General features: G+C 54.5%; 1 protein-coding gene across 1 annotated transcript; it reads right to left on the reverse strand.

Moving 5' to 3' along the window:
• Positions 1 to 229: 229 nt before the first annotated feature.
• Positions 230 to 23475, reverse strand: PLEKHO2 (pleckstrin homology domain containing O2). Its single transcript, XM_063090624.1, has 6 exons — positions 23375 to 23475; positions 17123 to 17272; positions 12777 to 12893; positions 7488 to 7592; positions 5921 to 6019; positions 230 to 3202 (listed from the first exon to the last, which is right to left on the reverse strand). The coding sequence occupies exons 1-6, from the start codon at positions 23384 to 23386 to the stop codon at positions 2201 to 2203; spliced, it is 1485 nt and encodes a 494-aa protein (XP_062946694.1). The 5' UTR covers positions 23387 to 23475; the 3' UTR covers positions 230 to 2200.
• Between the last annotated feature and the right edge of the window lie 1112 nt (positions 23476 to 24587).

Consider the following 24587-nt stretch of genomic DNA (forward strand, 5'->3'; position numbering starts at 1 on the left):
TTGGAAGGGTCTGGCTGAGTTTAGCAAGGATGGAGCACTGGGAACAGCCAATGCCCCCAGCCCAACCTATGGAAAGGGGGTCTAGGACCGAGTTTGGGGGACTGGTGATGCCACTGACCAGATGTCACCTACCCTCTGCTCCCTGGCGGCCAGCTTTGGAGCTGGCCTCCACACCAACAAACAGGCTTGGCACAATGAAGTTCCATAAAAAGGGATTTATTGCCAAACTTCAAGAAAGGCGCTTCATCAGCAGAAGACACTGAATGCCATCCTCCTCAAGGGGGCACGCAAGGCAGCCCCTGCCTATTCCCGTGCCCCTTTCCCCTCCCCTGAAGCCGGCTTCCCCCTTGGGGCCCAGGTTACTAAGGCCTGGGGATCCCATGGGAACCAATGGCATTTAGCCACATAAGTGGCCCCAGAACTACCTGCCCAGCCTGGTCACTTGAGAGAGGAAGAAACTGAGGCTCTAATTCCTGGAAGTAAGTGACCTGGCCAAAGCCCCAGACAGCCCTGGCAGCTGGTGGAGGAAGGCTGTTCCCTAAGGAAAGAGGGCAGGGATCATGTGGCTGTGGGTACCTGATGCCATTCTCGCTCTTGTACTGGAGACAGATGAAGGAAAAGGCAGACCGTGGCATGAGAACCCAGTTTGTCCAAGGAGTGTGGTCTGGGGAGACTGAGGGGTCCTCAGAAGCCATGGCATTGATGCTCACTACTGTCCCTGCCTGGTGCAGGCCAGAGCAGACATCTGCCCCTCCTGAACCCTGCCCACCACCCCCAAGAACAAAGTGACAGTACAGTAATGAAGGCATTGACCTGCACTGGCAGGCCTCAGTGGGCATGACTGGTGATTGGAAATGGGCACAATGGGCAGAAAGGCCAGGGCATGCTGCTGTGACCCTCCAGTCTCTTTCAGTAAACAAAAGTGCACATGCAGAAACCTCCTGGGCAGGTCCTGCTGGAGGCTGCTCCCACCCCCACAGGTCCCAGGGAGAATGTCTGGGTGTGGGGGCTCTGCCCTCAGTCCAGCTGCTGCAGCGGGGTGGACACTGGATGTGCTCCCAGAGCCAGGGACAATGGGGGACAGGAGGAGGAAAGAGGACCAGGGCACAGGAATGGACCAGGACAAGGAAAGGAAAAAATGCTCCTTCCTCTAGGAAGTTAAGGAGGAGCCACCCATCTGGGGCCCGAACCAGAGGGATGGAGGGAAGAGCAAAGTGGTTTCAGAACCCAACATACACCCATCAGCATTTGAAGAAATGATGGTGACACTGGACCTGTTTAGGCTGAAGAGGAACCACAGAGACCCAGCTAAATCCCACCTGGGAGACACAGAAGTTGGGGGGATTCTCTTCTGAAGGTTGATTTATCACAGGTTTTTCTGAGTTTGACACTCGGGCCACTCTGAGGTTTGCCTCTTCAGGAATGTGCAAGGCTGGACCCAAGGTGGTCCAGGGGCAGGTACAAGACTAGGAGACCCTTCGAGTCCCTCTTCTGCCCTGGAATCCTCCAGCTCTAAGCCCTCTAATCATAGCTCACCAGAGAGGAAGGGACTGCAGGAAATGCCCTGGTTTTGCAGAAAAGCAAACAGACCCAGAGAGGGGCCACAGAGCAGATGGCCTCCTCCCACAGATGCTTTCCATCTGCCTCAAGAGGCCCTAGCAGGGTCCAGGTTTCACCCAGCTGAGGTACGAACCTATAGCCTGGACCCAAGGCCTCTGCAGCTACTTGGAATAGGTGGGAGGGGGCTGGCTATGGGGCTGCCTCTGCCATGAGGCTCTCTGCTTGGGAATATCGGACGGAAATGGGGACTGTAGGGAGGCTCAGCTGTGCTCTATTCAGAAGTCAAGAATGTAAACTACTGGAGGTGGGGAGCAGAGATGATGCCACCCCCAGAAACCCCAAGTGCTGCACCAAAGCCCTGCAGCAGTTTGGAACAACCTCACAAGCACGTAGGTCCCAAGAGTGTGCTCCCAGACCAAGCCCAGAGCTCAGGGGATGGGCCAGAGAGCCAGACAATGGCCCTGGGTGGCACCTGGCACCACTGGCCAGGGCAGTGCAGGAAAAACACCAGGAGTCTCTTCAGGTCAAACCCTGACATGCCCAATGGTCCATCTACAGCCTGAGCAGAAGGACCTTTCTCAGCAGGGCTGGGCTTTGATGGACAGGTGGCCAGGAGGGACCTCACCCCATCCCAGCAGGCCTAGGGTGCACTTCTCCTGTAGAGGGTTGCCAGCTCCTTCCGCTTCTCCCTCAGCCCAGGTGCTTCCTGGCTCAGCTCTCCCAAATCTCGCATTTCCTGCAGGACCTGGGTGGCCTGCCTCAGCTGCTCCACAGCCTGGCTGAGCAAAGTCTTGGCACTCACAGGGGCCGGCTCACTGCTCAGCACCTTGTTCAACAGTTTCTCTGTCTGTTCTGAGGCCACCTTCACCTCCAGCTGAGCCCGATACAGCCGTTCCCTGGGCTGCCTTGGATGCCGGGGGCCTTCCCCAAACAGGTCTCCAAGGGAAGAGCAGCGCGGATGGAGCTGAGGTGGCAGTTCCCAGAGGGGCTGTGCTGAGGATGTGGCCACATCCTTTGGGGGAGTTCCTGGGATGCCTGCAGCTTGGGATAGCTTGGCAGGCTCAGGACTGTCATCGACGCCATTCACTGAAACCTGCGCTGAGCCTGGGGCAGAGGTCTCAGGGGCCCGAGGATTCTGGACTGGCCCAGAAGCCTCCATCCCACTCATGCAGGTTTTCAGTTTCTCTGATAAGATCTTAGGCGGAGGTGTAGGGGGCTTCCCACCCTCCCTGGGGACAGCCTCAGAAGTCTCCAAATGGGGTACCTGGGACGGTTCTGCTCTCTCTGGAGCAGAGGGCTCCTCGGGGCTGGGGTTTTCCCAGCTCACCTTCAGTCTGTCAGGCAGGATGCTGTTGGGGGGCTGCTCAGAACCACTGTCCTCCCCTGCTGGGGTCTCTGAGTCCCCTTGGCTCTCAGGGTGGGCCTCAGGGCTTGCTGAGACAGGGGTTGGGGTTCTCTGCATGCTGTCACCAAGGCTGGTTGTCTCGGGCACAGGGGAAGGCTTGGCAGGAGGCATGGGGGGCCGGGGTGTCTCCCGGGGCTGGGCTGCACTGACATCATTGCTTGGGGCAAACACGGGTGGCCCACTATCCGGAACATCGAGGTCCAGGCGCAGAAGCCCGTCAGAAGCCGCACTTGCGACCTGGTGGGGGGACAGCATATGGGTGTCATCTTGACTGACTGACCATTGGGTCAGGTGTGCCCACCTACAAGCATTCTCAAGCTCTCCTCGCCAGGCTGCCCAGGTCCCCAGTCCCCCGCCCCCTACATTCTCTGCTTTGGCTTCCAAGGCTACTGGATCTGAAGCTGGAGTATCCTGATGAATCCTCCCCTCTCCCTCACCCCAGAATTCCCTGTTTTGGAGTCATAGGCCAGGAAGTCAGAGCCAGGGTGTCCTCTCGGAGTCCCAGCCTGGTTTCTTCCAGCTGGTGAGAGAGACCACTCTTTTTAGTAGCAACTGTGATGGCTTGAGTGGCAGGGGACGTGGCTCCAGCCCTGTTTCTGACCCCTACCTAGCTGTATGGCCTTGGGAAGGTCGCTCCTCTGCAACCCACCCACCCCCAGCATGCCCAGGATCCCCACAGCCAAATGATGACAGGACAAGGAGTCAAATACAGGTCTCCCGAGTTGTCTCAAGCTCACTCGCTTCTGCTTGCCCTTCCTGGAGACCTGTCTGATCTGCCAGCCCCTCTCCAGCCCCTGCTCAGCTGCTCAGCAGCCTGTGCCTGCTCTCCTCGCATCATCAGATGTAGTCTCAGAGCACAGTTGACTGCCAGAGGAGAACAGCCACACCAAGCAGGCAACTGTCCCCCACCCCCGACAAGCTCCAGGCACCTGCGGGGACACCCAGCAGCCCCACAGTCATGGGGACCCTCCCAGACGCCCCGGAGCAGGACTGGGCAGGTGGCTTTTCCAAGATCTTTCAGATGGTTAGGGTCCTGGCTGGGATTCTCACTCCCTTTTACATGTACCAATGATCTGACATATGCTTCAGTCACTGGGGACCACCACAGAGACACCCCCCAACACACACACACGCACACACACACTGGGGACCACCACAGAGACACCCCTCCAACAGACACACACATGTACACGCACACACACACACACACACACACACGCACACACTGGGGACCACCACAGAGACACCCCCCGACACACACGCACACGTGCACACACACACACGCGCACACACACACACACGCACACACACTGGGGACCACCACAGAGACACCCCCCGACACACACACACACGCACACGTGCACACACACACGCGCGCACACACACACGCACACACACTGGGGACCACCACAGAGACACCCCCCGACACACACACACACGTGCACACACACACACACACACACACACACACACACACACACGCACACACTGGGGACCACCACAGAGACACCCCCCCAACAGACACACACAGAGCTCCCTCCCAGAACTCTCCTCACAGGGCCCTTCCCTCCAAGGCCGGCCCTGCCCCAGCCTCCGCCCTCAGGCATTCCTTTTCTCTCTGGCCACTTCGATCCTTCCCTCTGCAGGCTCCTTTCCCTCAGCTGACAGACAGGAACAGGCTGCCTCTTCTCAAAAACAAACCCTCTGATGACCTTGGGTCCTTCCCTCCCATGATACCCTCTTCCCTCCAGCTACCCCAGCTCTGCACCCCACGACAGCCCTGAGCTGACTCCTCTTAGAAAATCTGCTGCAAAGGTCACCACCTGCCTGTTCCTTAGTGTTGCCCTTGTGACTTGCGGCTGCCAAGCTGGCTGGTGGCCCCTGGGTCCTGTGCCCATCTCTCTCTGGCTTCCTCTTCCTTGGCTCCTTGCTGGCTGCCCCCCTCCAACCCTCACACACAGCATTTGCTGAGGTTCTTTCCTGACTTCCAAAACCTCTCCCCTCATCAGCTCTACTGGCCTGAAAAAGGCTCCTCCCTTCCCCCTCCCCCTTGCACATACCTCCTCCCAAACTCCCTGTGCTCAGAGCCTCCATTCGCCCAGCCTCCGGGCTTGGGCTCCTCTGACAGCCTTCCTTCTCTGTCCAGTCCCCATATTCAAACAGAATCCCAGGTGGCTCTTGCTTCCCAATGTCTCCCCATCCCCTTTTCATCCCCTCCTGGACCCTGGAAGGCCCGCCTCCCTCCTCTCCTTCTCCACCCCCCCCACCTTTCCCTCTCTCAACCCAACCCACCTTACCCAGGGCCTCACACTGACCGCCACGATGCTCCCTTCCATCCTGTTCCCAGCTCCTGACTTCAAGACCTCTACAATTTCCTCCCCCAAACCCCACCTTCCTAGACCAATCTCCCAAGCTCTCAGCACACCTTGAACCGTCCTGTCCCGTGACTCCACTCACACCATTCCCTCCACTGGGAATACCCCACTCCAAGTCTGCCAACAGAAATCTTTCCTGTCCTCCAAGGGTCAGTTCAGATGCCAGTGGCTCCTTGTGGTCCCTCTTGTCCTGACCTCCCAGGGCCCTCCTCTAGTACAAAAACTAGACACAGCTCTGCCTGGGACAGTGTGTGGACAGGTCTGTTCTCCAGCTGGAGATTGAGCTCTGAGGGACAGGGACTAGTCTCATGGTCCTCAGTTTCCCTCTGGCACCAACTCTGGCTAAGAACTGTTTGTGGAATCAATGAATGAAAAAGGCTACGTATGGGCTCAGGGACATCTACATCCTGAGCACATATAACACAGGTGCCTCCATCACACTTCCTGCATACCACTCAGGAAGCCCCAACACCCAGTGTCCTCAGGAAAGCAGTAGCCCCGAGCCTGGCTGCCACATTAAGGAGCTGGGGTCCCAGGCTCACCTGACCTCCCACTGTCTGAGCTGGGGAAAAGGCCTTACCTCCTTCAGGTGGACTCTCGTTGGTGGCCGGCGCCGTTGGCCCCCCCGCACCCGGTCCCGGGTCACATGCTCTAGGGCACAGCTCTTGTCTACCTTTACCTGAGAAGGAGAGGAAACCAGGTCAGCCCCCACTAGGCCTCAGAGAGAGAGAGAAATACACAGGCATCAACCTGACTCAGAGGCATGGTCAGCGCCCCACCATTCTCTCTCTTTGAGGAGTCTCCCTGGTTCTCTCCATGTCCCTGCACTGCCACTGGCGGTCTCTCTGCAGAGCCTGAGGCTCTCCCTCTCCCTGCAGCTGCCCTCCTTGCCTCAGTCTTCCTGGTCGAATATGGGTTATCAGTCCTTGCTCCTCAGTCTACTGCAAATATATAAGCAACCCTGAGGCAGCTTTGGGGCTCAGTGGGAGGAGGGGAGAGAAGATAGCCCACAATTCCCTGGCAGAAAAGGTCTGTCCTGGCCTCTGCCACTCTCCCAGGATCCCTGGGGATAGCCCAGGCAAGAGCAGGAACTTTGCCCTTGGGCCTGGGTGTCTGGAGGGCAGCATCTCCTCTCTGAGGGGAAGGAAAGGGAGTCAGGAGTAGCTGGGAAGCCCCAGAGTAAGACTCATATAGAAAATCTGGACTCTAAACCCTGGAGTGGCCTGTCCCTATGATGGGGAGTAGAGTCTCAGGCCCACCTGGGGGGCCAACTCTCTCTGCTCTTCAGTAGGAGTGGACCCTGCTCTGCCCAGACTGTGGGCTAAGGCCCAGCCACGGCTCCTGGCCTTCCCCAATCGCCACATTATGTCCCATCCTCCCTCTCCCGCAAAATGGGAACACTTTCCCTAGGTAGCGAAGGGCTGAGCATGACACCTTGTTACATAGGACACAACATAGGAGCCATGGGCTGGGAGTCAGGGAACCTGAGGGTTAAGAGGGAAGTTGCTTGGGAAGGTTCACTCCCCTCAAGCCTCAGTCTTCCGCAATCCAAGAAGACTCTCCAGGTGGCCCTCATGTCCATTTTAGCGCAAATAGCTAAAGATCCATGATGTCAAAAACAAATCCTTTCTAGGATATCCTGGCCCCATGGGACACCCTGCCTGCCCCAAGCCTGATCGTGGTCACTGTTGCTATAGTCACCACTACACACAGGGAGCTGAGATCTGCAGGGCCAAGGGTCACTGCAGACAGACAAGGAGGCCTAGGACTGGGAGTCAGCCTGGCTGGACTTGATGGGCAAACTGAAAAAGGAGCTCTCTACAGCCCTCTCCAGCCTGGACCCACAAGCTGTTGTCAGCTGAGGCTGGGGTGGAAACGATGCGCAGCTGCCACCAGTTAAATTCTACCCCGCCACTTACCTGCTTTTTAATTTAAGACAAGTTACTTAATTTCCTTATGCCTCAGTTTCATCTATAAAATGCAACGCCACCACCTACTTTGAGGGGCTATTGTGACAACAGCAGATGCCCCAACATTTGTAGCAGTGACATAATTGAGGGGTAATCAGGGACGAGGTGGGGCAGGGTCCTCTCCTAGTTCACACACGGTGGAGAAGGGGACATAGAGTCCACAGGACTGCACTGTACCTCATCAAAAGCCTTGTTCTTGCCTCGGTTGATCCCTTCATTGAGAGCTTTGATCCAGGATTCCTTCTCCTCCCCACTGGGAGCCTGAAATTTGATGTCACTGACCTGTGGAGGAGATAAGTGGGATGGACAGCATTAAGAGGGCTCATATTTGGGGTCTTACTTCCCACCCCAGATCCTAAAGTCAAACCAAAATGACCCCTAGAACAGGTCTGACACCAGGCTTAAGGGCAAGGGAGGAGAAAGATCCAGCAGAGAAGGGGCTCTGCCCCAGCATGCAGCTGCCAGAGGCTTGGATGAGAATCAGCCTTGCACTGTGGAAACAGCCCAGATCTGGTCCCACTCCACTGGACTCCTCCAGGTCAGCTGCCTGATCTCTGGGCTTCAGTTTTCTTAGTAAAGTAAGAACAGTCTCAGTCTACAGCCACACCAGGCTGAGTATAATGACAGAAGTGACAGACATGAGGGCCCACTGGACCCAGGGCCACCCTCAGCTCCCTACTGAGTCCCACGTCCAGCCCTGGCCCCAACTAAAAATATTTCTGGACTCCTAAAGCCCCAGGGTCTCCTTTCTGGCTTTCAATCATGGACTGTAAAAGAGAAAGGCATTGTGGGGGTCAATTCCAATCTCATTATACAGATGAAGAAACTGAGGCTCAGCAGATGGGATGGAATTCGGCCAAAGTGACCTATAGTACATCCCAGGACTCCTGACTCCCCACTCTACACCTGACCATCTCAGGCAGGAGCTCTGAGCTCCTATGTTAGAATCAGAGGGCAGCTCAGAGAGGCCTGTCCCCTCCAGGCCCAACAGACAGCCAGGAAATGAGAGGAAGGAGGAAGGCCATGCAAACTGAGGGGCTGCCTGGTGTGGCAGACAGAATAGCAGAGCTCTGAGCTGGACAGTCCACCACTGACAGCTGTCTGAGCCTCAGTTTCCTTATCTGTAAAGGAGAATACCTCCACAACCTGCCTCAAAGAGCCATGAAGATTAAAAAATAATGTATCCAATTTGTGTATCCATGTTTATAGCAGCATTATTCATAATAGCTAAAATGTGAAAGCAACCCAAGTGTCCATCGATGGATGAATGGATAAGCAAAAAGTGGAGTATGCATACAACAGAATATTACTACTCAGGGCTGGCCAGTTAGTGCACTTGGTTAGTGCATGGTGCTGATAACACCAAGGTCAAGGGTTCAGATCCCCATACTGGCCAGCCACCAACACAAAATAAAAACAGAAATATTACTCAGTAGCCTTAAAAAGGAAGGAAATTGTGACACATGCTATGACATGGATGAACCTTGAGGACATTATGCTAAATTAGATAAGCCAGTCACAAAAAAGACAAAGACTGCCTGATTCCACCTATATGAGGTACCCAGAGTAATCAAACTGATAGAGACATAAGTAGAATGGTGGGTTCCAGGGGCTGTGGGGAGGGAGAATGGGGCATTATTGCTTAATAGGTAGAGTCTCAGTTTTACAAGATAAAAAGAGTTAGGGAGATGGTGGTGATGGGAGCAGAACATCATGAATGTATTTAATACCACTGAACTACTCTTAAAAATGGTTAACATGGTAAATTTTACGTTATGTGTATTTGGCCACAATTTTTAAAAATTGGGGAAAAAAAGATGTATCTAAAGTGCTGATGGGGCCGGCCCATGGCTCATTCAGGAGAGTGTGGTGCTGATAACACCAAGGCCATGGGTTCAGATCCCATATAGGGATGGCCGGTTAGCTCACTGGGTGAGCGTGGTGCTGACAACACCAAGTCAAGGGTTAAGATACCCTTACCGGTCATCTTTAAAAAAAATAATAATAATAAATAAAATAAAGTGCTGAATCTGCAGCTGAGCAAAGTGAATGCTCAGGAATAGGAATAACACCGCTGCCTTCCTTTTGGACAAAACAGTCCCAGTTTCCTCATCTGTAAAATGGAATGACACTGCCTACTATAAAGCAATGCTGAGGTTAAAATTAAATATGATGAAAGCCAGGGCCTGGCGCATAGTAGATACTCAGTAAACAGTTACTGAATGAATGAGCCAATAAATGAATGAACCGGCTCAAGGTTCCTTCCCTTGCCCTGGTGTTGGGCCGCTGCCTCCTCTTTGACCTCAAGATGTCCTAGTTCTTTGCTGGCGGTCGCCAGCCTGCCCATCCCCCACCCTGGTGTTAGATGGCGCCCTCCCTCCCGCCACTCTCCCGATTATGTAACACTGCAGCAGTCGCCTGGCCCCTCAGCATCCTCATTATATAACTTCCTCCTGGCGGCTGCTGCTGCCTCCTCTCATACAGGGCCCTGGGTCCCACCCACTCCCCAATGCCAGACACAGCCAAATGTTCATTTGCATGACCAGGGTAAATTCGATCCTGGCAGCAAATCTGCAGTTAAGTCAGAAACCCAGGGCACCCTGGCAACTGTCTCTCAGTCTAGCCATCAGGGCTACTGGGGGCTCAGGGAGAGACCACACTGCACCCAGGGTCTGCAAAGGCCACCCAGTCCTGTGATGGGAACTGCCAAGCAGGGGGTGTGGAGCCAGCCTCTCTGACCCCAGCTGTTGCTCCTGTTCACAGGCTGCAAGCTGGGGGGCCCCCTGCCTGGTGCAGAACTTAGCATCCCAGAGAGCTTGAGAAGCACACAATTGAGCTCAGTAGCCAATGGAACAAGAGAGGAGCAGAGCAAGAGCCTGGGAGTCAGATCGCCAAGTTCTGCTCCCTCCACTATTCTGGGCCTCAAAGGGACAAGAACAGAACACTTGGACCCAACTCAAGCTTCGGCCCCTTCCCCACTGGCCAGCCCACCTGAAGCAGACTGCAGGGAGGGTGGTGGCCTCTGACAGCTTCTGCTACCCTGGGAGAGAAACAGCTTCAGGGAAGACCTACTACAATGCTGGCCAAAGGGCTCCCATAGGTTATATGGGACCCAGCCCCACCAAACATTCCACAAGGATGATCAGAATAGGAACAATTAGAATCCAAGAAACTACACCTCTGGCCCTACCCCCACCTGCCTACTGAAGAGCCACAGGCTGCACAGGTCACACCACAAGTCATTCCAAGAAGTTACAGGGCCATAGGCCCTGCTAGGAGCTTAGATGCCACAAAGACTGGCAACAGAATAGGCCGACAAGGCCTGGGAAAGGGGGAAGGACAAAATGGCAGAGAGGAAAAAGGGTGGAGGAAAAAGAGGAGGCAGGAAAGAGGAAAGGGCCAAGCTGGCCAAGACCGGCAGGGCGGCAAGGCCCAGCAGTGGCCACCCCGCTTCCTGGCAGCGTCCGCCTGTGACCTCATGGGCAGGGGTGTGGAGATGGAGAGGCAGGGGGAGAGGGGTATGCAAGACACTGGAGTCTTTGTTTATTTGATTAGAGGGGAAAAAAAGGCGGCCTCAGGACCAGACAGCCGGGGTCATGTGACCTCCCTGAAGGCTGGAGGCCTCACTGAGGATGGGGAACACCCAGAGTGATAAGAAGGGAGGGTGACAGGATGGAGGGGGATGTGGTGCTCTGGGCCAGGGCCACCATCTGACCTCTGGAGAGCCCCCACTCTCTGGGTGAGCTCCTGGGGTGGTGAGGGTCAAGGGCCCTTGAGCTGGAACCAGGGTGTGTTGTTCTACCCTGCAGCCCCCACTTGCTCCACAGCACTATCTCCTGATTGATTGTCCTGATCCCAGAGTCACCCAGAGCCAACCTGAACTCTTGGCAGGGCTGGGGGCTGGGAGGGAGGGTGTTGGACGAAGCAGCGGAGAATACAGCTGCACAAACAGGCCTCTCTGAAGTGATGTCCCACCCTGAGCTGGGCCCGACCCACCTAGTCTACCACCAGCTGATTCTCAGAGCTGGCTAAGGGAGGTGGCCCACAGAGCAGCACTGGAAGAGGACAGAGGGAAGACACCCTTCCACACCACATCCACATAAACACACTAGGAGACACACACCCAGACAGACCCACGGCCAGGCAAATACTCACCTGCCTATAAAGAAGTGCACATATAGGCCAGACAAATAGGGTCAGACCTTCACATGAAATGCACTTTGCATCTCTCTCAAACACACATACAGCACCCACTCAGAGAGGAAGCGGGCTCCAGACCAGGTAAGGGTACCAGGGCATGAAAGACCACAGTGTGACTCTCCTTGTCCTCAAAGATCCCTAAGCAGGAGATGTCAAGTGAAACCTGGGCCCAGCCCCATGAACCCTCATGACACTATAAATCTGCCCCTACTGGGGTACATCCTCCAACTCCCCAGTATCAGAGCTCCACAGCCCCCTCCACTGTTGTCTTGCTTCTTTGTCCCCACCCCTTGCAGAGTAGGACAAAGGGTTAATGAGTAAAGCATCATGGTCTCCTCCAAGGTCCAGGGCCCTGGGGATCACAGAGGACTGGATTCCTGGCCCCTAGAGCTAAGGCAGAAACAGAATGGCTTCCAGTAGGCCCAGACCAGACCTGCTCCCCAACCCCCAGCCTCTGTGACTCAGCCCACTCTTCAAGGCTCCATGTGACATGCAGAGGACAGGGCAAGGCGTGGCCCAGCTGGTGCTGTACACGCCAGCCTCCAATCTGAACTCCCTCCTGACATCTGTGAAACTACACCATGTGTCAACACCCACTCCACTCCCTGCTAGAGAAAAGTGGTGCAAACAGCAGACTTCATCTGTACACACAGCATGTCTCAGGGAAAGAAGCTCAAAGGCAAGAGACCTTCCCCAGCTGCAGCTGAGAAAGGAAAGTGCAAGGGAGAGAAGCTGGGGGCTGCAGGCCTTCAAGCCCCAAGTCCAAGATGGAGAGCAGGAGGGGTGGCCCACCCAGGAAGGCCTGGGATGAAGGGGAAGCCAGACCCTCCCTTCTGCCCCAGACTTCATCATAGAGTCGGAGGACTGGTGGGATGGAGGCCTTATCCATAGCTCTCCTGCCTCAGCCCTGGGCCTCCTGTGTCCAAGGTGTGGGGGAGGCCATGGCCCCCACCTCCCAAAGACTACTTTCCAATTGCCACCTGAGATGGAGGCCCCAGGGCCTGGAAAGAGGAGAAGGGAGCAGAGGTCTCTCAGCAGAACCCTAAGTACATCTGTTATCAACCAGGGGCTGGGAGACTCCGAGACCTTTTTAAATGAATAAAAGGTCCAACCTATGGCAGCCAATGGGTTTGAGCTCCAGCCCACGCTCAACAGGAAACCTACAGCAGCTTTGCAGTGCCCAGCCTACCTTAGCCCTCCAGGAGTGGTCTTCCCAAGCAGATCCTGGCCTGGAGGAAGGTCAGGTGGCAGCAGGCATCTCCCTACCTTGTTCCCTGGGGATCGAAGCAAGATAAAACGGTGTTTCCGCTTGAGGAGCGCTCGAAGGTCCTGGCACTTCTCGTAGCTGCCCAGCTCCACTGTCTCCACACACTTCTGCTCGTCCTGGGGAGGGAAACAGTGGGGACCTAAGCTGGTGAGAGCTAGATCCACTAACACTCTCAACCACCCAGGCCGTGCCGCCGACCCAGATCCCACTCAGTGAGGTCATCACTGGGTCAGAGGGAAGACCTCAGGCTGCCAGTCAATCACCAAGAGGATGTATCAGACCCTGGCAGGTAGACAATGCTCAATGCATGCTGGCTGGAGAAATGCCTTCAGGGCTCACCAGCCAAATGAGAAATGGGCATATAGCCCAGAGGTGGGTATATGCCTAAGGGCTGAGTACAGTGTGCATAAGGCCAGAGGAAACAGAGAAGGTGAAGAGACTCAGAAAAGTGTGCCTGGGGTTCTGTGAAGGCCCATAGGCCAGGCAGAGACTTGTGAAAGAGGTAGCCTGGAAGAGGGATGCAGGATGTCATAAATGGCGGGGGGGAGGAGGGTAGAAATTTTCCAGGAAGAGCCAGAGGGAAGTGTGAACAAGGCCCATGAGGGGTTACATACCCCACCTTCAGCACAGTGATTCTGAGTTGGCTCCCCAACTTGGAATCTTCCTCAGCTGAACCCTGGATTGGGAGAGTGGCCCCCTCACCCTAGGCTGTAGGCCATCAACAATGGAGAGGGCAAGGGCTCCTTCAAGAGCATCCTACCCCACCCCAGCCCCAGACTGCCACTCTGAGGCCTCATCATTAGAAGGGCCAGCAGCAGGGACAATGCCCAGCCTCTTCCAGCCATCCCTGGACACCAGCCAGGCTGCCTTCCTGACCGCCAGCCCTGACACTTGAGTGCTTTTTCCACTAGCTCTACCCATCAGGTGACTCTCCTGCAAGCTGCCTGGGACAAGCTCCTCCTCAACAGTGGTCAACTGGTCCCTCTTCCAAGTGAGACCCACTGGAACACCTTCGTCGCTGTGGCACACTCTCATCCTGGAGAGTCCAAAGAAGCCAAAGAAGACCATTTGGGGCATGGGAGGGTACCCTGGAGACCAGCCAGGAAACTCCTGTTGATGTCCAACAGCAAGAAACCTGACACTGAGTGAGCATTATTGCAGCCCTGATTCTCCTGAGCCTCACAATAACCCTGAAAGTCTACAGCCTCAGTATCTACTCATTTTGTAGATGGAGAGAATGAGGCCTGGAGGTGAAGTGATGTCCCCTAGAGGCACAGACCCAAATACAAGGGGCAAGACCCAACTGAAACCCACATCCTCTGACTCCCAGGCCGGGCTCTTTCCAGCACACTGCCCTCCTAACCAGAGCCAATGGCTTGATCAGTATCTTATCAATAGGTTGCCCTACACCAGTGGTCCTCCAAGTGTGGCACCTGGACTGGCAGCATCAGCACCACCTGAGAACTTGTTAGAAATGCAAATTCTCGGGCCCCATCCCAACTGAATCATAAACTTACAAAAACGGGCCTGGCAATATGAGTTTTAATTAGCCCTCCAGGTGCTCTGGGCCTTGGTGCTCTCCCTCCTCTGAGGTCATCTCTTACTACTGGGGGCACGCAAACATCTACAAGCACCTGCCACGTGCAGGCACCCAACTAGGTGCTAAGGGCCAGAGCCCAGTCATGGGGAAGCATAGTCCTAACTCCCTGCTTTGCCATCTCTCTCTACCCCATTCTCTGTGGGTCTGCTCTCCTTTCTGTTCCCCCCATAATCCCTTACAAGAAGCAGCCCTCAAGAGGGACATACACAGGACCGGTTTGGTGGAACGAGTGCCAGACCCAGAGTGAGATCTCAGGAAGTCTCCTCCTGCCTGGGCAGCCAGAGAAGGGAAGCTGTCTGGGGAAGGAGCCTACTCCAGAAAGAGCAGCTCACCTGCCCTGTGTCTACAGGCCTCCCCCAACTGGACAACCACTGGTCTGCATGCAACCTCCTCTGCCTGGGTCCATCTCTACCACCCAGCTCCCCATAGCTGTCTGTCCTGGATCTCATCTCCTCCCGAAACGCTGAATCATCCCAGGGCTTCTGCAGCTCAGATAAACCAGCAGGCACTGGGCGGGAGCAGCATCTTTGGAATGTCAGCATTTCTGACAGTGAACAGCCAAGAGCCATTCGCACTTGCCTAGTTCCTTACAACAGAAAGGAATTGAGCAAATAAGCATTTCTCAATTCCTATCCCTGGACCAAGCTCCCCCACCCCCAAGTGCTAAGTTCTTGAAATTACATTTAGGTATTTAACAGTGACTTTTTTTTTAAAAGAGCGTGATTTGGGTTTTTCACGTTGGGGGGATGAGAAATCCTTCCTATTTTCCAGCCGTGGCCAGATGTGGACAGGCAATCCAGGACAAGTCTGTCAGTGCCTGAGGGGCAGACAACTGAGAGCCTGTCACTCAACTCTTGTGGCAGCTGGCACTGGAGGAAGCTGTGACAACCTCCTTATTTATAAAAACATCTCCCTGCTGCCATATTCCCAACTATGACACATCCTAATTTGGTGTGAGCAGCAGTACAGAACATCTGAGGGGCTGTCTCTTTTGACATTCTCATCCTCTTGCCCTCTTCCCACTGCTGCTCTGACACCCCCAACTCATGAGCCTGGGGACTCAGGCAGGACAGGCAAGGTGCTTCTCAAAGGCAGCTCCTTTAAACACTCAGATCCAGGTTGCCCAATCTTTCTTGGCCTGGAACAAATATGAATTAGCCAAGCTACCCTGAGGCAGGCTGAGAGAGGCTGATGAGGAAGAGAGGAAGGTCGCTCATCCTTCTGCCCCCAGGCCAGTTCTTCCCTGTGTGTAAGCGGTCTTCAAAAAGTTCATGGAAAGGGCCGGCCCGTGGGGAGAGTACGGTGCTGATAACACCAAGGCCCCGGGTTCGGATCCCATATACAGATGGCCGGTTCGCTCACTGGCTGAGCGTGGTGCTCACAACACCAAGTCAAGGGTTTAGATCCCCTTACCGGTCATCTTTTAAAAAAAAAAAAAGTTCATGGAAAGATTCCCATTATCTTTTTCTTTTTCTTTTTTGGTGGCTGGCCGTCCCTTGACCTTGGTGTTACAATAGCATACTCTAACCAACTGAGCTAACCAGACAGCCAGCATTGTCTTTTAATTCCATTTTTCCATGAACTTTTTTTTTCTTTTTTTGACAGCTGGCCGGTAGGAGGATCCAAACCCTTGACCTTGGTGTTACAACAACATACTCTAACCAACTGAGCTAACCTGCCAGCCCTCCATGAACTTCTTAAAGTATCTTCGTATTTTTTTTTAAGTACCTTTATATTTCATCTGCCAAAGGCATATAGTGACACCCCATTTTCAGTGGATGGCCACTCAGACAGCCTCAACCCCTCAACACAAACAGTAACATCTACAAAGAAAAACCACCTCTCCTCCTCACCTCTCTCCTAGAGCTTTATTGACTCTCAGCAAATTCACACAATTTTAGCATCCCTGGTTGTCCAAATCCCAAGCCTACTGAAACTAGATGTGAGAACTGTTGGAGGCACAAGGACCACAGAAGTGGCAACTGACAGGTTGATGTTAAAGAAGAAGAAAAGCTGAAAAGTACAGTCTGGCAGTACCAGGAACAGTCTGATAAGGGACTCCGAACCATCAGGGAAAGATTCAATTTAGGCTGGCACCCACTGTTGAAGGAGGCAGAGAATTTTTAACATATTTTAGAGAATTTCCATCAAAAATAAGATTTGGAGTTTACTTGCTGGTGTCTCTTTGTGGAAAGAGCACTGGATTTAGTTCTAGATCTGACTCTGTATGTAAACACTCACTATGAGATGGTAAACAGTTATTTTGCCACCCTGAGTCTCACTACCCTCTCCTGTAAAATGTAACACGATGACCACTCTTATGGAGTAATTGTGAATGTCATAAGAGAGGTACATAAGAGCTCCAAAAAGTATAAGTGCCAATTACTATTTCTACTACTACTGCTGAATGGAGCAGGCTTCAGTTTTCTAGAACATTCACGTATATGGAACCTTGCCCAGGGACAGGAAGTTATGGTGTATGGGTGTACAGTTGAGGAGACTTGCACAATAGATGTACGTTTCGCTCAAAAAGCCTCTCATCCAGGAACCCTAGATTTGCCTGTAGAAGTATCTCCCCCATACTGTGAACAGACACCTAGAGATTAGGCAATCAAGGCTGCACAGTGTGTCAAAAGTGGAGCAGGTCTTCCAGCCCCAGTCCTGGAGTCCTCCTGCTGGCCTGAGCTGTCCTCACTTTGTGCCCTGCCCCAGAACCCCCAAACCTAGGGCCAAGCAGGTCCTCACCTCATTCTCGTAGACCAGCAGCTGGGCCTGGCAGAGGAGCAGATAGCGGTCTTTCCAGAAACCCAGGAGGCCCCCACTGCTCTTCTTGATCCAGCCAGCCTTGTCCGCTGTCCGTGCTCCCTGAGGCTTCTCACTGCCCTCCTTCACGCCCTGTAAGACAGCAGCAGGACATGTCATGAGAGCTGCTACCATGGGGCCACACAGTCCACAGGCCACATAAGAGATGTGTCCCGGTGCTGGGTACCTAATAACATCATCCTATGTGAGTTTCCCCCCAACCCCCAAGGCAGATATTCCTAATTCAGTATCAGAAATAATAATAGTAGTAATAGCAACAGCCTCCTTATATGAAGCCACTGTATTATGTTTTATGCACATAGTCGTCTCATTTAACTCTTACAACTATCCTCCAAGGGGGCAGCATCACTATCCACGTCACAGTAAACTAAAGCTCACAGATGACTTGCTAAAGTCACTCAGCTAGAGAGAGCCAGAACTCAAAGCAGATCTCTCTGACCCCATGCTCTTCCGACTCCACAGTTTGCCTCCATGTGTTTATCCAACCAGTCAACTAATGTCCTGAGTGCTTAGGTCATGGAGGAATGGAAGTAACGCAGACTCCACCCACACAGAGTCACGGTGTGGGGGAGGAGCTGAACAAATCAATACCCAGACATAAACACATTAACCAGTGGGAATGCTATGAAGGAAAGAACAGGGGGTAACGAGAAGACAGTGGGGGACCTGGTCCAGGTTAGGGTGGCCCAGAAAGGCCTCCCAGAAGAGAGGACACTTAAGCAGAATCAGCAGGATGGCAAGAGTCAGGCAGGCTGAATGTCAATCTGTCTCTACCCCCACCCTACAGAACCCACTCTGCAGCCCGTGCTTCCTGTCCCAGAGCAGGTGGCTCTTGTGTCCTTATCACCACAGTGGGCAGTACTTCAGGGCGGCCATCCCTCTGGTGAGGGTTCCAGGGACTCTGTCTCCAACCACAGCCTGGTACAGGAGTTAAATTCGAGCCCTTCTCCTGGACCCACCTGGAGCCTCAAGGACAGCCACTGACGTCTTGTGCCCTATCAATGACCTGCTTGGTTAGCTGGGCACCAGGTACATGCCTACCAGCTGGGATTGGGTTCACCTCTGGGTCCCCAGCACCCAGCCCTGTTCTTTTACGCATAATGGGTGCTCAAGAAATATCTGTGGGGCCGAGCCCGTGGCGCACTTGGTAGAGTGCTGCGCTGGCAGCGCGGCGACGCTCCAGCTGCGGGTTCGGATCCTATATAGGACTGACCGGTGCACTCACTGGCTGAGTGCCGGTCACGAAAAAACGACAAAAAAAAAAAATAAATAAATAAAATAAATGGCCAGCTCCTGGCAGTGTTCTAAAAAAAAAAGAAAAAGAAAAAAAAAAAAGAAATATCTGTGAAGTGAAAATAAAAATACACCCAATTTGCTAACCACTTTGCTTCAGTGACTGGTACCCAGAGTAGTGAGTGTAAAGGGGAGTGTGGAAGAAAGGGAGTCAAGAGCATGTCAGAATCTAGAGGATGCTAGAAGGAAATTAGTAGAGACTAATTTTGACTAACTTAAAATCTACATAAAATTCAAAAAAGGGGCACGCCTCTCCCCAGGGATCCCCTGTGGCCACAGCTGCCTTTAGAAGGACAAGCCCAGACAGGTTACAAGGGTGGTGAGCTATCAGGAGCTGGGCAGGGCTGGCTCCCCTGCTCTCTATCACAGCAGGGGAGCACCAGTCTGATTCTCACTGTGTCCCACCCTGCCTTGAATTGCACACTCTGGTGGAAGGGAGTCTGGACTTGGGAGCCCAAGTCATGCAGACCAGAGGCAAACCACTTAACCTGTCTAAGCCTCAGTTTCTTCATCTGTAAAATCGAGACATTAACAGTAGAAATTGTAAGGAGTATAATTCCATGAGGACAGGGAATTTTGTTTTGTTTACTGCTGTATCCCCAGTGCCTAGACAGTAGCTGGCACACAATAAGTGCTCAATAAATGTTTGCTGCTGAATAAAGAAAAGGCATATAAAGCAGCTGCTAGGATACTCTAAACTTAGTAAAAGGTAGCTGTCATCATTGTTAATGTTGTTGTCACTGCCACCTCTAGTTCTCAGTGACCCTCTCCCTGGGCCTAGTTCCCAATTCAAGAAAAGGCCTTTCTGGACTACAGCTGTTGGCCTCAGATCTCTAGGAGCTCCAGGAATACGGAGTGCCCCCTCAGGGTCTTTCCCTAACTTACAGATGGCAAAAGAAATGGGGAAGTGGGATGGTCCCAATGGTCTTCCCGGATGCAGGAATGAGGAAGTGGGAGGCTTGCCTACACACCAGTTATGAGCCACCCTATCCAAGGGAAGAGGGGCTTCAGGGCCCTTTGACAAGAATAAGGAGGCTTTTCCTTCCTATCATGCACCCAACTTCCCCTCCTTACATCAATACTGAGGCCCTATGTTCAGCCCCCATGAGCTATGTGACCCCTAGGGTTCTAATCCTCTTAGTGACCCCTGCAGGCTATCAACAGGCCCAGGACTGGAAGAGAAGAACTGGGAAAACCCACCCCCACATTTCACACACTCACACTTCTCTACCAGCAAATACAGCACTGCTGGCGACCTCCTAGGCCCTCCGTGCCCTGGATGGGCAGACTCTTCGTCTTTCTTCAACAATACGGTGGGGACTGTGGAGTGTGAAGCTGCTGCCGATCTCCCACTTCAGAGCTCCAAGCTCGCCTCTTGCTTTGCAGGTGGCCCACTCACCACCCTGTGGGATCTCACACCCTTTTCTAAACCCCTTCCACTTGTGACCTCCCCTGCCTGCCTCATACACTGTCTGATCCATGAAAACTTCCTACCAGCTGGAAACTCCCTGGGGGCAAGGCTGGCACCTTGTGCCTTGATCACCATCACCTCTGGGCTAGGTATAGCACACCAGTGCCCAACAAATACCATGACTGGATTTGCTAGAGAAGCAAGACCACGGCCTTCAAGGATGGGTGGGACCAGGGTGGGACTAGGCGGGATGGCACTTTGGAATGGAGGAGAGGATGACTGAGGGGCTGCTTTTGATGTAAACCAAAGCCTAGCCAGGGCAAGAGCCACCCAGGGGAAGCATGGCTAGAGGCCAGGGTCCTATTTGCCTCCACCCTCCACCCAGCCCCCTTCCCTGCCCCTCAGACCCTCTCCCCACCAGGGGGCCTGGCTATGCTCCAGTAAGTTTTAATAAGGGGCCCCTCCCCTTGGCAAGGTTCACAGGAGAGGTTTTGTCTTGCTCAGCCCAGTTTTTTGGCCTTTTCTCCTCACTGACCAGCTGACCACTGTTCTGTTTTGCCCTTTCCCTTCTCATCCATCCTCACCTAGGCCCTCTACTGCCACTGTGAGCAGCACCTGAGGCACCTCTGGCACCAGCCTGACTCCCCTTTGCCTAACACGGGAGGGTGTCTGGGTTGATCATTAAAAAAAAAAAAAAAAAAAGCCAGGTCACCCCAACCCTGTACATAGAAAGAGAAAACCACCACATAGGTTATGACAGAGAGACCAGCAGAAGAAACCTTGCTGGCACCTCATATCACAGGCAGCTTATGACAACCTTTGCCTTGTGATTAAATCCAATGATGTTCTGACCAAACTCTACTAAGAACTGACCATGTCAGAGCCCTGTGACAGGGCATTCAGAGAGATTCAGAGGCACAGGCTCGGCCCTGAGGGAACGTCCAGTCTGATGGGGGTAACACAGACCCTGGATAAGGGAAGTCCCCAGTCTGGAGGGTGGGTGGGCATCCCTTGCTTGAGAGGGCTGAGACATAGCACTTACTCAAAGCGATCCCCCAGTCCTAGCTCTCTGGCGGGGTAAAGGATAAGGGTTACTTTGGAAAGCTCTTGCAGAAGGCAGGGTTTGGGTAGGGCACTGAGAATGAGAAGAGACACACACCATGGCAGTGCAGTTCAGAGAGGGCAAGAGATCAGCCCAACATCACAAAACCAGTACTGGGACAGGACCCTGCCCTGCCTGTCTCTAGATGGGTGAGGGCAGGTGGGCAACCTGGAGCCAATGGAGGCTGAGCCAGGGAAAGGCATACTGCTGGAGGGCAGGGGGGAAGAGCCCCAAGGCAGAGACAGGAAAGCCTAGGTCCAGGGTTCCAAACTTTACCCCAGAGGCAGCAACAATACCCCATTGATATCTGCAGTTTTGAAAGTTTTTGCACATACATTTCTGGGTCACTCACCCCTCTCATTTCACAGATAGGGAAACTGAGACCCAAAGAAGACATGTGGGCAGATGTCCAATGCCCAGACCAGCACTTCTTCACCGAGCCCCAGCCTGTCAGAGACTACCAACCCACTACACAGAGGAGATTACTGAGGCTGAGGGTGCTTGGTCCCAGGGTGGCTGGGGCACAGAGGACGCTCAAAGCTAGCCGAAGGGCTAAAAGCCATGTGGAAGTGAGGTGATATTATGATCTGGGGTCATGGGGCACAGCAGGTGACTGTGATCTAAGAGGTGTTTTAGAGAAACAAAGACCGGCACTGGGGCCTAGAGAAACAAAAGGAAGCTACTGGGAGAAGTGGGAGGAAAGGAGAGTTAGGGATGCCAAAGGGGAGGGAAGGGATAGGGAGCCCTTGGCTGTGTGGGTGAGGCTTGTAGTGGGTGAGGGTAGGGAGAGACAGAAGAGAGTAAAGTAGGCAAGACTTTAAACAGCCCAGGTATTCAGAGAACTTTTGGCATCTGGGAGTCAGAAAGCAGCAGTGTTAGAGATTCAGGACCAGAGGGAGCACAGGGCTGGGCTGGGCCCAGGAGGCCCCAGGAGAACTTCCCTTAATCGGTGGCCAGAGCAAGATCAGGCGATGGAGTAATCCCGACCCACAACCTCTGGGAGAAGGGGAGGGGCCAAAGCCTGAGAGCCCAGCTCTGGCAGTAGGGGCCTGGGGCAAACAGCAGCCCCACCTTTGACAGCAAGAAAGAAATCACAGCAAATCACAATGTCCTGATTTTGTCCCCAACCTCCACCCACTCTGAGAGAAGGGGCCACAATCATACTGTCAGGCCTGGGGGAGGAGACCAGACCCTATATTTCACAGAAGAGGAAACAGAGGCTATGAGGGGAAGTGACTTATCTACCATCCCACAGAAATACAGGTCCTGGCCTGAAAGGAACCCTGACAAACAGTCTAGCTGCTCCTGGACAGTGGCTGCTGTAAGTAGAGACATGGGCACTGAGAGGGTCTCAGGCAGCCTTGTCTACCCAGGACTCCCCAGATGGCCAATTGTCCCAAGAAAGAGAGCTTCCCCTTTCCTCTCCACCCACCCAGGCAAAGACACATCCCCTTCCCTTGGACTGGGAGGGGCAGAAACTGGAACCCTCTCAGGGGATAAGAAGATAGATCTAGCAGTCCCCTCCTAACTTATTCATTCCACAGGCATACATCAAGCACTTGCTGTGTGCTGGACTCCTGGATGGGGCTGCTGGAAGAACTGAGTTTGCAAGCAAAGGGCACAGGTCAGAATGCCTGACCCCACCTCAGACCAAGAGTGTCCTGAGGATGTAAAGGGAGACTTAAGGGGCACTGCTGGTCCAGCCCTCAGCTCCTCTGGGAGTTATCCCTCCCAAGGATATGGGCAAGGCAGGGGCCAGGATCAGGCCCTAGGTGAGCCTGATCCTTGGGCTACAGTGGCCTCAGACAGATGTGGGGTAGGGGAGAGAACAGGGAGAAAGGCAACTCACGAGGACTTATACAAGGGAGAAAAAAGCAACTTCTCCAGTCCTCCTGCCACCAAAGCACGGTCACGGCCTCAAATTCCTTGAGACAGGGGTCTCAAAACCTACACACCACCGCCCCCCACAAACACGCACACAGGCTGCCCCCTTAGGATCCAACCTGACTAGCAAGGGAAACTAACGGTAACCGGGGTTCGAGCCCAGCAACCCAGGCCACTTTCAGCAAGTCATCAAACTCGCCAGAGCCTCAGTCTCCCCGTCTATCCAATGGGAACAATAACAGCCACTATACCCCACAGTTGGTGAGGAAAGCCAGAGATAACGAAGGAGGAGGACGCGGTCTGCGAAGTGCCCGACGAAGATCCCTACCCGCCCCGTCTGCCTGGGGCGGAGGCAACGGGGGGGAGGGGGTCCCGGGACCGGCGGGAGTGGGGCGGGCAGGAACCAGGGCCTGAGCCCGGGACCCCAACCCTGTGAGGGGCTCGAAGACCCCAGCCCAGCCCCCCCGCCGGGCCTGGCCCTTACCTCGTCCTCCATGGTGAGTCCGCTGAGGTCCGGCCGCTCTGCCGCTCACTCGCGGCGCTGTGCGGGCTCCGCCACCTCCATCCACGCCCGGCCGGGCGGCGGCTCTCCACGTTCTGTCCCGCCGGCCGCCGGGGGCCCAAGAAACTTCGGGGGGGCGGGGCCGGGGGCGGGGAGAGGCTTCCGGGAGCCGGGGCGGGGCCTGGGGAGGGGACTAGAGGGGCAAGGAGGCCCCGGCCTGGGGCGGGAAATGGGCGGGGCGGGGCCGGGACTGAACGGAGGAACCCGGGCGGAGCTGGAGCTGGAGGAAGAGGGCGGGACGGGGCGAAGGGAGGTTTCCCGGGCCCGCGGAGGGAGAGGGACTCGGAGCCAGGATAGACTACAGAGGAGGCGGGAGGAGAGGGAAGGGGCTTCCGGCTCAGAGGCGGAGGCGAGGGGTGCGGGAGGGGCCCGAGGGCGGGGCCGGGGTGGGGTGGACTGAGTGCTGGTGGCAGTGGTGGCTGGTACATCTGAGGTCTTCTGACCGAGTCGGCTGGGGTTCTGGGACTGGGCCAAACTGCCCTGGGATGGTAGCACAAAGATGTTCCTCTTTCCTCCCAGTCGCCGGGACAGATGCGATGGCCTGGTCCTCTTCTCCCTGTAACCTCTGGGTGGGGCCGGGAGCTCGGGTCGCTTTCCGGAGGGTCGTGTAACGGGAAGACCTGGGGCTGAGAGTCTGGACTCTGGGATCCCTTTGGTGGGAATGGGGGGTGGGGAAGGCCTGGCTCTCAGAGGTCCCCAAACGCAGGTTCTCCTGCCCTCCTTGGGCATCGCTCAACCCATCTCTGGTTCCATATCTGAGGATCGACCCCCTCCACCCCCGCCACTTCCAGCGGTGATTTTGCAGCCCTGACAATCTTGCTGGAGAGTGGAGTTGTAGGGACCCGCAGAGAATGGCTTTAGTTATACCGTGCGCCCTCCTTTTACACTGGAAAACAGAGGCACAGAGAGAGGAAGTGACTGGTACATTCCAGCCTCCATCACGTCCTTCCCCCCTTCCTCCCCCTCAGCTCTTCTGGTCAACCCTGCCCCATGCCACAGCAGGGAGAATTAAGTGCGTTTGGGATCAATGGTGACCTCTTTTGGCTCTGGCTGCCATAGCAGCAGTTTTGCCAGTTGACCAAGCTCTCCTTTTACTGCCTTCTGTCTGCCCTCAGGCTCCCAGGCCACTTCCAGC

Source organism: Cynocephalus volans, chromosome 3 (assembly GCF_027409185.1).
Source record: "Cynocephalus volans isolate mCynVol1 chromosome 3, mCynVol1.pri, whole genome shotgun sequence".
In the NCBI taxonomy this organism is placed as follows: Eukaryota; Metazoa; Chordata; class Mammalia; order Dermoptera; family Cynocephalidae; genus Cynocephalus; species Cynocephalus volans.

What these genes read in the sequence shown, in the direction of transcription:
- PLEKHO2 (XM_063090624.1), bottom strand. An exon ending in TGCTGGTCTACGAGAATGAG is followed by an intron (nt 12,894 to 17,122) that starts GTGAGGACCTGC and finishes TTCCCTCCCCAG; the next exon opens with GACGAGCAGAAGTGTGTGGA. An exon ending in TTCGATCCCCAGGGAACAAG is followed by an intron (nt 7,593 to 12,776) that starts GTAGGGAGATGC and finishes TCTCCTCCACAG; the next exon opens with GTCAGTGACATCAAATTTCA.